General features: G+C 33.1%; 1 protein-coding gene across 2 annotated transcripts in view; it reads right to left on the bottom strand.

The window, feature by feature from the left end:
• Positions 1-5,193: 5,193 nt before the first annotated feature.
• LOC123714150 overlaps positions 5,194-15,750 on the bottom strand; it is a 101,084-nt gene continuing 90,527 nt past the window's right edge. Inside the window, exons 16-22 of one of the 2 annotated variants that reach the window (XM_045668316.1) lie at positions 11,230-11,372; positions 10,494-10,602; positions 10,050-10,160; positions 9,524-9,656; positions 7,494-7,662; positions 6,950-6,996; positions 5,194-6,268 (exon numbers count right to left, since the gene is read on the bottom strand). In XM_045668316.1, the coding sequence (XP_045524272.1) occupies positions 6,990-6,996; positions 7,494-7,662; positions 9,524-9,656; positions 10,050-10,160; positions 10,494-10,602; positions 11,230-11,372 (672 nt within the window). In that variant the 3' untranslated portion in view covers positions 5,194-6,268; positions 6,950-6,989. The remainder of the gene's footprint in view (positions 6,269-6,949; positions 6,997-7,493; positions 7,663-9,523; positions 9,657-10,049; positions 10,161-10,493; positions 10,603-11,229; positions 11,373-15,750) is intronic. The other variant, XM_045668315.1, reaches the window with a different exon arrangement.

Genomic DNA, 15,750 nt, shown 5'->3' with positions numbered 1-15,750 from the left:
GTATTTTTGATCGTTATTTATTTTTCTTATATCAATTTCAAATGAGAAACTTATAAATAAAATTGCAAATAAAATGCCAAAAATATTGTTAATTAATTTTATTTCTTAAAGCTTTTACAGTGTTTTAAATATTTTGTAATTCGTAAAACAATGGAAAATGGGTCAGTTCAATTTATATTATAAGTAGATCCTTCTCTTCAGGCGCGTCTTTTCTTATATTAACTCTGATATGTTTACAGAGATGGCCGATAGATTCCATGGTTGGAGTGACAGTTGCAGCCAAAAGTGATTGGCAAAGAGACCTTATTGAGAAGCAATATACTCTCAAGCATCGCAAACCTGGCGTCGCGCACCATATTTGCTAAAAAGATAAAGTTAATTTAATAAAAAACATTATTTAATCAATATTTTCACTTGCCCCAAACCCAAAACTTAAAAAACAGACTTAAACTTACCTCAAAAGCAAGGCATGCAAATCCGCATCCTAGTACCAGGGCACAAGGAGGCGCAAGGAGTATAGAAAGTACAGTATAGCAGCATCGCCGTGATTGTTTGAAGCAAAACCTGCTAACGCGCCACGCGCTTTCAGGACTCCTGCCGCCTTCTGGTTCCCCGATTACATCATCCCATAATAACTGCAAAATAATAATTTATTATAACGACGCCAGTGTGTCCAAACCACATGAATGAATGATTTGTACGACGAATACGCGCCGTTCGATAGGCTTATTAGATACTAACAATGCCCTGCGGCTTCACTCGTGTAGTTACCGATCTCGTGGTAGTTACTGGATAGTCTACTAAGACGGACTATAGATATATTTTTATTAACATAAAAGTTTTATTTTAGTTAGTTTTTAATTACTTCCTTTCAGATTATTAGATACACAATGACATTCATAATATAATCAATATACAGATTTTACTTTTGAAAGAATATATCTAATACATTTTTAAATTCGTAACATCATTTACGTAGAATCTCCAACATTAAAAAAAATATTTTTGAAAATCTATAGCATTCATGAATGCTATATAACATTTTTTATTCGTATTATCTAAACTTCGCAATCCAATAGGTCTTTATGACGCTCGAGTAAATCCTCATTTAGCATTTTGGACTCCCTTACTATTAGTAAATTTGAAATTGTACAGGTATTGAAAAAAATCGTGCAATTCATAACTCCTGGAATTTTTAGCTTGATAAATTGTTAAAATAAGAACAAAATAAAAGAGAAGACATTTATTTGTAGAACTTCCCTATACACAACATTTGACGTAGTTTTGTTTTGTGGCAAAATAATGTCATATTTTGGAGATCCGACTCGGGATAGGCCAAGATACAACTACAAGTGCCGACGGGTGAAACATTCATTCATATATGATACGTTCAATAATAATGTACAACAAGTTTTTGTTCTATAGTCAATGGTTTTCACAGCGCATGCGATGACAGATTGTTTAATGATATTTTTTTCACACCTTGGGTTTATATTATAATATTTTTGTTAGAGATGCCTATTCAAAAAAATTTTATGTCAGTTAGTGAAGATGCAGCAAATTTTAATGGTGAAAGAATTTTTCGGTCCAATAGTTTTTGTGTTAAAACATACAATAGACGTAGAAAGAAGTAGATAGAGACAATGGGTATTCTTTTTTAATACTCGAAGCGAAGTAGTAATTCAAACTAAAGTACTAGAAGCGAAGAAGTTCTCAGAAGTTTATATATTTTACAACTGACCTTTCAAGAATAAGCGCTTTTAGCTGAAGCGTTAAAAATATTTGACTGTTGAAGTAATTTAGCGTTCAAACACCCTTTCAAGCAAGCAGCGCGTGAGGTCACGCGATGGTCTGCTGTTTTATTCTCCGTGTTAAATCACGCTTTCTTTGTTATAAATTTCATAATTATTTTAGGCAGGACGATCGATATGTGTACAGGTCTGATATAGAAAAGTTTTTATATTTAACTACGAATTTATTATAAGTCACCTTGTGTTGTTCTTACGTTATTACAGCTATTGCGAATGTAAATGAAATTCCGTCGTGTGTTTTACATTTATGCTTTTGTTTTAAACATGGCTCACGTAGCAATTTTATTGGAAAACATATTATAAAAGCCATTACGAAAATTCCAATCCTTAAAACGTATAAATAAATAGTAATAGTGTTATTTTAGTCCTAGGTTTGCCTAGAAGGTTTCACTTGATATCCGCCCATTGACTACGAATTATGGTTTATGTATCTCTTTAAATATTGTAAATGGTATTATGAATCGGTAATGAATGTATGTAAACAAATAATATTTACACACAAATAATATAACATATATATATGTTTCAATTAGATATAGACATAGACATAATATTTATTACTAACAAAACACACACACAGAAACACATAAAATAACAATAATCAAAAAATAAAAATAATTCAAAAAAGAATAATAATATAGAGATAACATTTTTTTTAAAGAAAAAGGTTTAATTGTGTAATGCGTGTGTGCTGTGGTTGTAATTGGCCCTGGCTCAGCGTTATACTGAGAAGCAGAGTTGTTCCACAGCGCTGGTCATTCTGCCAGAGACCACAGCAAATAAGAATCCACAGCGCCTGAGTCGCAAAAAACAAATAAGAATCTATTACTCAGTAGAAACAAAGAATAATAATAATAGTAAAAGTTAGCAGTGTAAGCAAAGTAAGCAAAAAATAATGTAAATAAAATATAATATAATAGGACCTACTTTCTCTGCCAGATCAATACGCTGTCATATAGAGACATATCGGAGCTTTAGAGTTAAAATTGAAATATTTTTAAATATAAAGTTTACAAGGCTATTTGTATTTCATATAACTTTGTGCGTAATTTTAATTTGCTCCAACAGTAAAGGCATAAGAACGATATTGACTTGTCTAAGACCTAAACGGTAAATTTGTGCATTCTTGAGGCCTGCTTGATCTGAGGCCTGCATTACCTGAACATGTTGATTTAAATGATTCGGATCCCGATCCTCTAGCAACTCCTCCACTGTCACGTTCTGGGTCTTTGTACTCTCCATGACTTGTACCCTAATGGGGCTGTCCCCATGAAGAGCGGGTTGGGAACCCGGTTCTGGTATATCGGGCAACAGCTTGATTGACTTATATTGTCATTAATAAAAAGCTAAAACTGCAAATTATTTCATAATCTAATGAATACTAAAATACCTCACTTTTTGTAGCTATTTGCAGTACGTAAAACCTAATAGTAATAAAAACATTTCTCAAATGTAACTGAGGTAAAAATCTAAATCGTTGTAAACACAATTTACAGATTCGTACAAAAAAGTTGCTGAAACCTTCTCGGTACTATTAAAAACTTGTTAACGTAAAATCGTTAGTTGAAAGTTTCAATAAATAAAAGAATATTTCACAATTTGACTTTCAAATCAAATCGTAATGAGCTTATAACGCTGTCATGTTTTGTTTTCAAAGTGACCATAGTTATTTAATTCAATTTTGCGATATTTATAAAACGGCTCCCATTATATATAAAACCTTAGTACAGATTACATTATAAGCAAAATTATAGTCGACTTACGAATAAGACTTTATACGATTTGTATTTAATAAATATATATAACGAAATATTTATTTTTTACGTACGTGTTATATCCGAGTTGAACTCACTACTAAAGCTTGAAAGTTTTTCCAACCCTTTCAGTGAAGTATAGTTTACCAGTGAAAGATATAATATCCGGTTAGCATAGCATGTGTATTGAGTAATAACAATAACTCTCCTTGCGACGCTCTTTCGAGGATATCTCCTTTCATCTTTAACCACTTTCTTAACAACAAAATTATTACTAACATTTCCTAACTCGCATTGCATACACTTACTAAAAATATCAAAGAATATCTTGTCAACCTGTATAGCTGATACAGAAAATATTCATATTCTCTATATATTCTCTGCAATATAAATTTGTGTTATGTAGAAATCATAAATGTAAATACAGTTTATATGTTAAAAGGAAAATACTGCCTTCCTACAACACAGGGAGTCCTAGTGTGGGGGCCATTGCACTTTACTTTACCTAAATATTCTGTATATTGTGTATGTAAGTGTTTCTTTCTTTCTTTCTAATTCAATGAAGGCGCTCTAACAATATACATTCAGATACAGAGAAACTAACAGTTTCTCTGTCCTTTTGTCATCAGTCGAAAGGGAGTTCGCATAACCTAGCTTGCAATACGTTTAATCATTTTTATTTACGTTTTCTAAATAACAAATTTATCTTTTTGTATGAATTCTTTCTGTAATTATGAAGTATTTAGCAAGTTGGTTGATCGTTAAAGTGGATGCTCGTTTCAATGTTAGTATTGTGTGTTTCTTGAAAGCTTGTATAATTCCCGTTGGCATTTTTTTTCACTAGTGTGCTCTAACTAGTGGGGTTAATGATCCTTAGCTAAGTACTTTACAGTCGTAATCTGAGAGATTACAATTTTATTTCACTTATATCTCTTGTTTCAATAGACAATTCACAAAAAAGTCGTCTATTTAGGTAGATTAGGAACAGAGCACTCGTACTTAGAAAGAAAGAACCACTAGTCTCAGAAAGAATACTACTCCAGCGCTACGTAGACGTGCTTCTGCGCTATGCCAAAAATATGTCTACATTTATACTAATCTGCAATATACAAAATAATTCTCGTAAAAAAAAAAAATTTAGGTTATATATTAAATTTCGTAGCTTTTACTGATGGAACAACTTTATGAAAACGACGCATGCTCCATCACTGTATTAACCTGGACTTGTATACAAAATTTATTATGGTAATATTTTATGGCAAACAGAAAATATTAAAATCCCTAAAATCTTAAGTATGTAGTTTGCACCAGATATTTATTCTTAAAACGCCAATTATTGAGATATATATATATATATATATATGTTTCTTTTTGTCAGGTATTATTTCAGGGTTCGTCGTATTTTATCAAACTTACATTGCTGTTTATATGTTCTTATAGCCAAGTAGAACGTCTTTAGAAAGGCTATGTATGCCTTACGCACGCCGTCGAATCTTAGGTTAGTTCAATTAGCTTAATAATATCCTTATTGCTAGCGTTATTGCGTAGAGAGAAAATATTGAATGAATGAATACACGACCTCATGTTTAGGTTATGTAGGATTGGTAAAGAAACACAATTTTGTAAATATCATTTAATTTTCAATAGATTTACTATTTACATATAAAACTTAAAAATCAATTTATTGTTAAATATACGGTACGTGGTAATTACAGTCTTAATTTATATGGTATTATAGATTATTGCACCTATTATTACACGTAATTATACATATTAAACGAAATAAAGAATTACAAAAATTACAAACACCGTAGCACCGTGCCAACACTGCAGTCAAATACTCATAGATATTGATATTGCAGTTAAAACGTCCTGGGAATCCTTAATACAGTAAATAGTTCTTACCGACTCGTCAAGTCAATTAAAATTATATATGAACCATGCAACTTAGTAAAAACGTGAAGAATTTTATATTGTAATATCGACTGTCGTAATGTTGTCGCATGACTATTGAATATCATTGTTAACCTAGTCACTGCACGTATGGGTCAACTTTACCTCATATTATTGTTTATTGCTAATATCGCGTCTACAAGGTTAGAGAAGGTGAACAGAGAAGCAAGCTCATACTTTCTCATTCGCGCGAGACTCCGACGAGACGAGAGGTACATATCTACTTTGTCTATTTAGCATACATGTGAAATTGCTTAATGATAATACAATTCAAATGTTTTAGGATTTACTTTAAATGTGCTATTACAGAGAAACACCGTATATATAACCAATATATAAATATGGAGAGATTAGCACCGTAACATCTATTTTAAAGCTATTACACATTGGAAGACAGCTATTTGTTAATATACAAAACTACTTTACTTGAAGTATTTATTGCATAGTGACTAACTATACTTATATATGTAACTCCATTAAAATTGAGAAATAACAATATTTAGAACTGTGCAAAGTTGAGTAACGAATATGTCTCGACTATAATCACCAAACAACGCGAAAAAATTCTGAGCACGTAAATTTAGTATTATTTTTTAATTAGGTTCAAATAGGCACCTCTAAATCATAAAAGTACCATTTAAATAAATCAGCACGCGTTTTAAACTAATTTTTTAGCGAATTGCAACAATATTCCTTGCGGGTCTGGAAGGCCGCAATGTCGGTACGATGGGCTCCTCTTCTTTCGGTTCACTGTAATGCATTCGAGGGTTAATGTTTCGTGACTGTAAATTATGTTAGAGTGTAATCGCTTTATTAAATTATAGGGTTAGTTGTGGAGCGAACTCAACAATTCCTACATTCTATAGTACTTGATTATTGCCTTTATAATAATAATAATATATCTAAATTCGCATATTCTGCCACACATAATAGCGTAAGCATACTAGGAAATTTGTCTTAAATGAATTTTACATAGAAGTTACATATATTATGAGACATTATTATTATAAAATATATAATTACTTTATCAAATTATAATTTCACCCAAATAATTATGATAGAATTAATTTTTTTTTGTTTGTGTAACGTAGTTAAAAAAATTGGAGATATTTATTTACACAATTTATTATACATCCTAATAACAAATAACTCAAAGATTCGAGTATTTAGAGATTCGAGATCATAGTATTTTTTACTATGGTAAACTATTTTTCAAACAAAATACATTAATTGGTGTTTAATGAGGATTCTGAGTAGTATTAGTATTAATCATGCAAAATCTTAATCCTTAAAATTCAAAGTAGTCATTACAAACTAGGTATAAATGATGACAAATTTTAAATTCAAAAGTAACGGCCGTTTTGTATCTACCGTTAATAGAACTTAGTAATAAAAACGATATCCAATAAATTTCTAAGTTACAGCACTCACCTTTGGGAAGTCGGTTAGATAAAGCACTACGGAAACTCCTTCACCACCTTGAGGAAAATAACCATTGTTATTTCTACTAAACATGCCTTTTATAAATAAAATTAACTAAACGCTTGAAGCATAAACTTACATGCGAGGTAAAGGAAATTCATGCATCATCATTGGCTTGAATATGAAATAATCTGACGTTCAGTCTCCCAGTTAATGCTCTTCCATGCGTAAACTGACATCATAAAAAATAAACCAATCAAATTGCATTCTTTAAAGATGTGTGTCTCTTTTCATCACAGTGATAAAACAATTTGACAGAGAGGTATAGAGTACTTTAGTAAAGAGTGCATTAAAACTGATTTAGTTTATATGAAAGAGGAGACAATGTATTTCTTAAACATGCTAATTTAAATAATCGATGAATCAAATTATAAAAAAATAACGGATCTTTTTAAGCTAAATTTAAATTGTCAATTGTCACTGTCAAAGTGACACTAAAACACGTTGTTAGCCGTTTATTAGTTTTGCTTTTTTCACAGTTCACATGCAGTACCTTATTTTGATGGGTTGTCTCAGAGAAATCTCTGAGCTGGAAGACGATGGTGATCTGGTAGTGAGCAGGCGCGGCGGGCGCGGTGTACGTGGTGATGGGACGCCACGGGCGAACTCTAGGCGGTAATTGTCTGAACGGGGACTACCGGAAAACGTAGAGCCCTCCACACCTATAATGATATACAATATTCTAAACATTTCTCCATCGGATATAAAATTCATCACATTATGTGCGTTTCTAGTTGATATTTCAAAGCCATCGTGATCAGACGGTCACAATTGACAAATAATATATTGAATATGTATATTTTGTAAAACAGTACTCCATGTACATCCAACTTTAAACAGTTGTAAGCGATGGCCTGGGGTGAAAAACTCGCGCCTAACTGATCACACTAAGCTTTTTCCAAATAACCGCGAGACATTCAGTATGTCTGATATGTCAACACCCAGTTTTGGTGCTGGCTGTGGTTGTAAGGAGAGTGTCTTCGAAGAGAGAATTAGCACATTAGACAATGCGTGTTATTTAAGCGAAAAGCGCATAGAAATGAATTTTGCTATCCGTGTTCAATGTTTATGGCAAAAATGAATTGTATATAGAATTATCGGTGGTATATATTTTATAGTGATCTTATAATAAGTACAAGAGCGTATAGGAACGTGTCCACAACGGACAAAATGTGTGTCACTGTAACAAGGCCGGTCGCTGTACGTGCCTTTGCACATCCGTTGACCATTGATAAGCCTTGCCTTATGCGTTCAAGTAATTAATTTCTCTGTCGTTAATGTCTTTTAAAACCCCTTATGCGACAAGGTACACAAAATTGTTCCATATGCCTGTGCATAATTCCCCAATGTTTCGGGTTTTATATAACTATGACACCAACTATGAGAATATTGATATTTTCTACCTCACCATAGAAGATGTGAGGAAGTTTTTCCTTTCTGTATTGCCTAAGTCTTTTGTTTTATAATATGTATGATAGCTGTAAGATTACATAGAATTAAATAAATAAATAATTTAAAATATTTATTTATTATTTTAAATAGCCAAAGTCTTTCGCTATTATTCTCTTTGGTATATGTTATCCTTTTGTTACGTTAGTAATAAAACCATTCTATCGGTTAAACAAAAGATATATATTTAAATCTGTGAATTGAATTATCAATTTTATATTATAGTATTCAATCTACAATTGAAAATACAATCAAATTTAAATAATAATCCAGTGTCGTTACAACCCTAACTAGGTTTTTACTTTATAGACAAGTAGGTAATCAGCCTTCAGTGTCTGACATTTAATAGATTTTTGGGGTTTTAAGAAATCACCGTTTTCTCACGATGTTTGCCGTAGCGCGAGAAAAATTCATTATCCGTGATTCAAACGCACGACCGCAGGGTTGCGAATGGCTAAAGCCGCTAGGCATACAGCTCTTCTATTTTAAACAATGTTAGTATATGTCACTGATTGTAATAACATTAGCATATCTGGTTGTCCTCGTACTGTGCTTATTCATTGATTGTTAAGTAAACTATTGAGTATATGTTTAATTAAAAATTATAAACAACAGGTTATTAAAAACACAATTCGTTACCTCATACAAAATAAGCATCATAAATGTTAGAGAATAATTAAGGTTCTAGGTCATACTTGTCTTGAGTTGCTCTAATTTTTCGCACAAGCCAAAGTAGCATTTTTTTAAAACATTAGTTGTAATAATAAATATTAAATACAATGGATCTTTTAAAGCTAAAAAGAATAAATAATGATTATCTTTAATTTATTTATTATAAATTGTTAATTTTAAAGTCAAACTTTTTCTATTATATCACAAAAAACATATCAGTAACAAAACATATATGTTAGGATCAAGTCAAAGTAATTTGTACTGACGGTTATAAGGTCATTTGTTTCTTTCTTTCCAATTGTTTCTATATCATTATTACTTTTGGGATTTTATATGTTACGGGAACTATAAGTTTCATCTATTTTATTACTCTTCAAATGCCGTCACCTAAGATTATATTACCGTGATTCTGTGTCGCCATATGCATACGGGCGCAAGCGGGCGGATGCGCGTGAGTTGCGAACGCGCCGCACCAATCGCGGTACACACGTGCGCCATTATCATTGCGCCATTCTGACATCTCAACGTTTCGGATCTGAAGATTATATGTTAACATACAAAATTATTACAAGTACCAAAAAATATACTGCCCATTAGAGAAGTTGTATTGGTAAGTTTACCAAACGTTTATCAAGTTTAGCAGCAAAACAGCTTATCAACCACTCAAAAATTACCAATTAATCCGTTTAACTAACTATAATAGCATCCCAATTGTAAAAACAATACATAAATTGTCATTAAAATACTTGTGACCATGCATTTTGTTAACACTATACGCTGTAGAATGATGCCATGCAAGGAGTCCGAAGAATTTCATGGTCATAATTCTATGTATAGTATCTATAATCGCTTCAACTATGAATCAACGAACTTTTATCAATATTATGGTAAATAAAAATTAATAATTAGAGGTTTAAAGTAGTATTACCGGTGTGGAACTTTTGCTGCGTCCACTGATCTCGGAGCCATTGCTGTTCTTCTGTCTGTCTTTCGTGCGGTCTGGTGAATCTCGGCAGGAGCCGTCTGGCTCGTCACGTGTCTGATAAATACGATTAAAAAGTTAATACAATATAGTTTTGAATAATTAAATTCCGAATTTAACGAACAGTGTCTCTTAGCAGAAGTGTTTTCTCAGACAGTGAATTCAGACACATACGAAGGCACACATAGTACCATAAACACACGTATTTGTTTCTATATAAGTTAAGGAAGAGCTGGGCACAAGTATTTTGTATTTTCTTAACATAGTAGGTACACATAGTTAACATTCAACCACATTTAACATAAATCTTGTAAATACATTAAATTCTATTTACTATATGGTATAAAATAAAAAAAATTGATTTCTGTTTTGATTTTGATGTATACTTACATTGTGGTGGGAATGAGGCATGCTACTAGCACCGCTGCTTACAAGTCGCAGCTGTTGGCGTATATTTGCCTTCTCTCTGGCACGTTTGCGCTGAAACTCTTCTTCTACCCTGAAACGTTTAGTATTTCCTTGATTGAAAATGTTACATTTTGAATTTATTTATTTATTAAAGTAATGCATTCATTATTATAGACTATGCCCATATGATTATGTCGAGAAACATTAAATAAAAATATTATAAAGTACATACATAATATAAAACACATAGTATACACAATATCGCTTCTGTGAATTCTACGAACATATAAATATGTCGATAGTGTTGGAGACAGCATTCAGTAGGCGCAACGTCATGGATAACGGGGATCTGTTGGGATCTCTTGGGACCGGGGATCTGGAAAGGACTGGTTCTTGCCCTTGGTATTGCAAATAGCCTAGGCCTTCGCCGTCGTACATATCGCATAGGTACTAAGAAACTAAGTTCTTGGAGTACTCTTGTGTTGCACACTACACTCCTCAAGACTTTCAGTACGTAGTCCAACTGTAAGTCCCGTCTGGAATTTTTATGAGTCTAGCAAATTTCTCGACGCACGTATAACGTTACAGCTTAGGTTAAAAACAAATAAACTTTGTAAAATAAATTTTCACACTTCAAAACAACAAGATGTTCGTGTTTTCGAATATATCATATACGAATAAATGTTCCGATACGCATATTAACTATGTGATAATTTACCTCCTCATGGCTTCCAGCTCAGTTTTCCTTTGTTGCTCTTTCAAATCTGCTTCCTTGGACAGTTTTTCCGCGAGTCGTCGCCGCTCGAGCTGTCGCACTGTTGACTGAAACGTGAACCGCTTACTGCGTGACGGGTTCGTTCGCTGTAACAAATCAACATTTATTTTTTCATATAGGTATGGTATAACCGACAATATAAGAAAATTTGAATACTCCAAATTTACATTTCAAATCAAGACGTTGGAAAAAGTACAGACAAGAAACTCTTCGCGACACGTTTTAATCGCCAAGTTTTTGGTTTACCAAATTCATTACATATACAGTAATGACAGGAAATATTATATACTTTCACGTGATTTGACTAGAAACGATCGTTTGTTTATTTATTAACATTTTATAGTGAATCTTATGTTATCGTAATAAACCAGTAAAAACCGTTTGAAATCAGTTGAAACATTGAATCAATTTTACAATTATTATCTTTATATATATATTTTTTATTTAAATAAATAATACGTAGTGTTGGTTTTAGTTGTTATATAAGAAACCGTTAGCTAACTTTATAGAAATTTGCAAGGAAGAGCTGTGTATGAACACACAAAAAAATTATCAAAAAACCTAGCAAATTTTTTTTTTGTAAACTAGGAAAAATCGTTAACACATACTCATTAAAGCAGAGAAGGCTCATGCGGTCTACGACATCAAAGACATTCAAGACATCGTCTTCGAGTTGAATGTCAATACAGATACATAATTAGTTGTATTTAATTAGATTATTATTATTAGATGTACAATTAGTAGATTTAGAATAATTACAGTTAACAATAGGTAGCGCAAATTCGTAATGCGTTATACGAGTGAGGTCGGGTTGTGCAAGAGGATGCCCCAGATTCGTATCTGATCAGCTTTCCACTTGCCTTTGTTCTACATATAGATGCATATGATTTTGCTAATTATTCTGTTAGCTAGTAAAGCCTAGGTATTTCATTTTACTATGAGGTCGTAGCTGCTATTAGCCAAATATTTTTGCATTTGTAGTACATATTTAATTTATTTATTTCGTTAAAAATTGTATACACATAATATATAATTTACAAAAATAAATATAGTAGAATCTGGTAGTAAATATAGTAGCTGCTATTAGCCAAATATTTTTGCATTTGTAGTACATATTTAATTTATTTATTTCGTAAAAAATTGTATACACATAATATATAATTTACAAAAATAAATATAGTAGAATCTAAAAAACAGTACAAAGCGTAACCATATTTCTATAGAAAAACTTAACCCATCATCAAAACCTTTTGAGGTCTGGGCCTCAGATTTCTGTATCTGTTTCATCATTTGTCAATCTAATCGGCAAGTAGATGATCACCTCTTTATACGCCGTCGACTTTTTGAGTCTAAGGTAAGCCGGTTTCCTCACGATGTTTTCCTTCACCGAGCGACCTCATTAATAGCACACGAAAAGTAAGGATGTTGTTATAATAGAAAATCTCTATTGAGACTGGCCATGTATGCAGGATATAAACAGTGCAAAACTACAGTCTCTCTTCTATAAACCTCATACTCCGTTAAAACAAATATACAATACTTGAAAAACAGGCGTCCGCCTAACAGTTAGACGCTTTTGGCCACTCAAACTGAAGATGAGTCCCGTGTGTGACTGTGACGACAGAACCGACCAAACGGTGGTTCATTTACTTGTTGACTGTGCAACATTCGGAAGGGCCGATCTGGAGCTCGAGACTGGCATGAGGATATCCCGGGATGGGCTATCCGACATGTTGCTTAGGCACAGATCGCAGCTGGAAAAATTCTGCGGTAAGATTGTCAAACATGTCACTGACATTAATAGCACGAGATATAACGCGGGTGGCGCCGGTCAGCGGGCTCCGACTCGCCCATAAATATCATGACGATATTTCCTGAGAAGTTAATAATGTCCCTTTTTAAGAAAGGGGAGACTTCGACACTCCCCTGCTACTTAGCTACTCGGTCACATATCTGACTAACTGCGTGCCCGATAGGCTAGTACGTAGAGGCCCTTAATAATAATTAAAAAAAAAACAGTTAGATGTAATATTCCTTTGCACGGGATTACACGTATATACTTAAACAACTGAAAGTTGCGTACCTGCTATGACAGCTTAATAAGTTATAATGGGTAAACGGCATGGTGGTAAGGTGTACGGTAAGGACAGGGAGTGGCCAGGTATTGCGACTGCGGTTGCTGCATCTGGTGTTTGTCCGTCAGTGACGAGAATGATGGCCAACCTCCAGTAATAGAGAGGCATCAAAAGAAAAAGATACATACGTTGATTTTTTAGTAAATAACCTTTTCTTCATCCACAGTCGCGTAAAGACTATTTAAGCAATAATTTGCAAAGTCATTAAGCCTAATGCGTACACGTTTCACACGCTCCAAATATTTCTGAAGAGTACAAAAGATGTTAAAGCACTTTTACTCTTTAGAGCGTTATGAATCATATACATTAATGACGAGATAATTGCGACAGATTCACTTAAATATGATTTTTTAACTCTAATAGTAGATATACATGCCTAGTGTAATATAAAGTGTGAAGTCAGGCTTGCCATTATTCCATTTGTCCCTTCTTTCCGGAGATTTACAAACCTTTATTTTACCTTTAGAATTTTTTCATTGAAACGATTTTATCAAAAACGATGTAGCAATAAAAATAATAAAGTTAAAGGTAAACCGTAACGGGGACCATACTTTTGAAATTTTGTTTTTGATAATTTTTAATTATTACTTTGTAGGTTAAATTGTACATGTTGTGTAATTGTATAATAGTTTTATAATATTTTTAATTACAATACAATACAAAACTAATTCATTATATTCAAATTATAAAGTTTTTTTTTTACAAAATCCCCGAATCTTAATTAAAAATTGTATTTCGTTCATAATAGTTAGAAAAGATTAATATGCGCAACTGGTAATACAGTGTCGCTTGCTCAGGTGTCGGTTGAGCAAACATTGACCTGCTACAAATTACTGTCAATATTATGTATAACGGGCTAGCGAACGTTCATCGATATAACGAAAATTATCGCGTGTATTGCAAGCAAGAAAAGAGAACACTTTGTAATTTGACTGCCCTGTGGTTTTTATTGACTTGACAAATGGTTGAAGATTTAAGTAAATCGAAGTTTATTTTTTTCTGTAACAAATACGCGCGGGAGGATCATGTGATGTCAAGTGATACCGCCCATAGACACGGATATTAATAGAAATTAATAGGGCTCGCAAGTGCGTTGCTGGTCTTTAAATTATTCTATAGAATGTTTTATTCGTTTACTAAATTTACTTACATTCTGTATTATAAATACTAATCGATATTTTCGTTCGTGATGAAATTGTGATTCGTAAACTCAATCTACCTGGAGCAATTAGTAAAAGGGATTTGGGGTAAGATCCAGAGCTGACAATTAGCGCTAAGCATGAATGGAGGGATGCAGGGCCTAGTTTCCTATGTACTTCAGCTATGTCGATGGAAGAAAATTGACTTGATCATAAGGACAAAGAAAAAATCATCTTATGTTTCGGCCATACAAGGCGCTGAGGCGTGGTTCCCCACACTTGGAGAAACTGATCGTGGTTCGCAGAAGGCCAAAGATTGCGTGATTAGTCACCCATCAAGTGAAATACTCATCGTCCTCAAAACTCTACACTCAACAGAAACCAGTGGAGACTAGTAGCCATATCCAGGTGCATCTTGCTGACTCACAAAAAAATATCAAGAATAATCATAAAAATCTTTTCTATACCAACAATGAAAATAACAGACCAAATTTTACCCAAGATACTTGGCGACTTATGTATAAAAATAATGGAACATTTACTATTTTCTACTGAACTAAACGTTCTGTTAGACATAATGACATCTTCAAGTCACGGTGTTACAGTGACAATCTTCACACTTGTTTAAATTAACTATTGTCTTGATATGCTAACTTCGCAACTCATTTTCTAATTCGTTCCACTTTAAATTACGCATGAGGCCTTCCTGTATTATGAAAATAATACGTAATAATACATTTTAGTTATGAATTGTTAAAACAAAAACATGGAGAATTTCTGTAACCGTTTCCTTTTTGACAGATTTATACATAAAGTAGGAAAAGATTCCTGTACAAGGGGTTTGAGAAAGTCCATTATAAAAATGGGTCAGTAGCGCTGCAACCTTTTTAGGTCTGGGGCTCAGTTTTGCTGTATCTGTTTCATGGTCATTGGTCAATCTAATAAACAAGTAGGCCAGGCTCTTGTAAAGCTTGCCTAAGACCCAAAAAGTGGACTCACGCCGTCCACTTTTTGGGTCTAAGGCAAGCTGGTTTCCTTGATGTTTTCCTTCACTCTTCGAGCGAAAGTTAAATGCGCAAATACACTATTGCTACACAGACGGGGATCGGACCTACGATCTCAAGGATGAGAGTCGCACGCTGTAGCCACTACAGGCAGCAGGTCTTGCCAGAAAGATAATTATGAATAGG

This window comes from Pieris brassicae, chromosome 9 (assembly GCF_905147105.1).
Source record: "Pieris brassicae chromosome 9, ilPieBrab1.1, whole genome shotgun sequence".
NCBI classification, from domain to species: domain Eukaryota; kingdom Metazoa; phylum Arthropoda; class Insecta; order Lepidoptera; family Pieridae; genus Pieris; species Pieris brassicae.
This window is presented reverse-complemented; position numbering and strand designations above follow the sequence as displayed.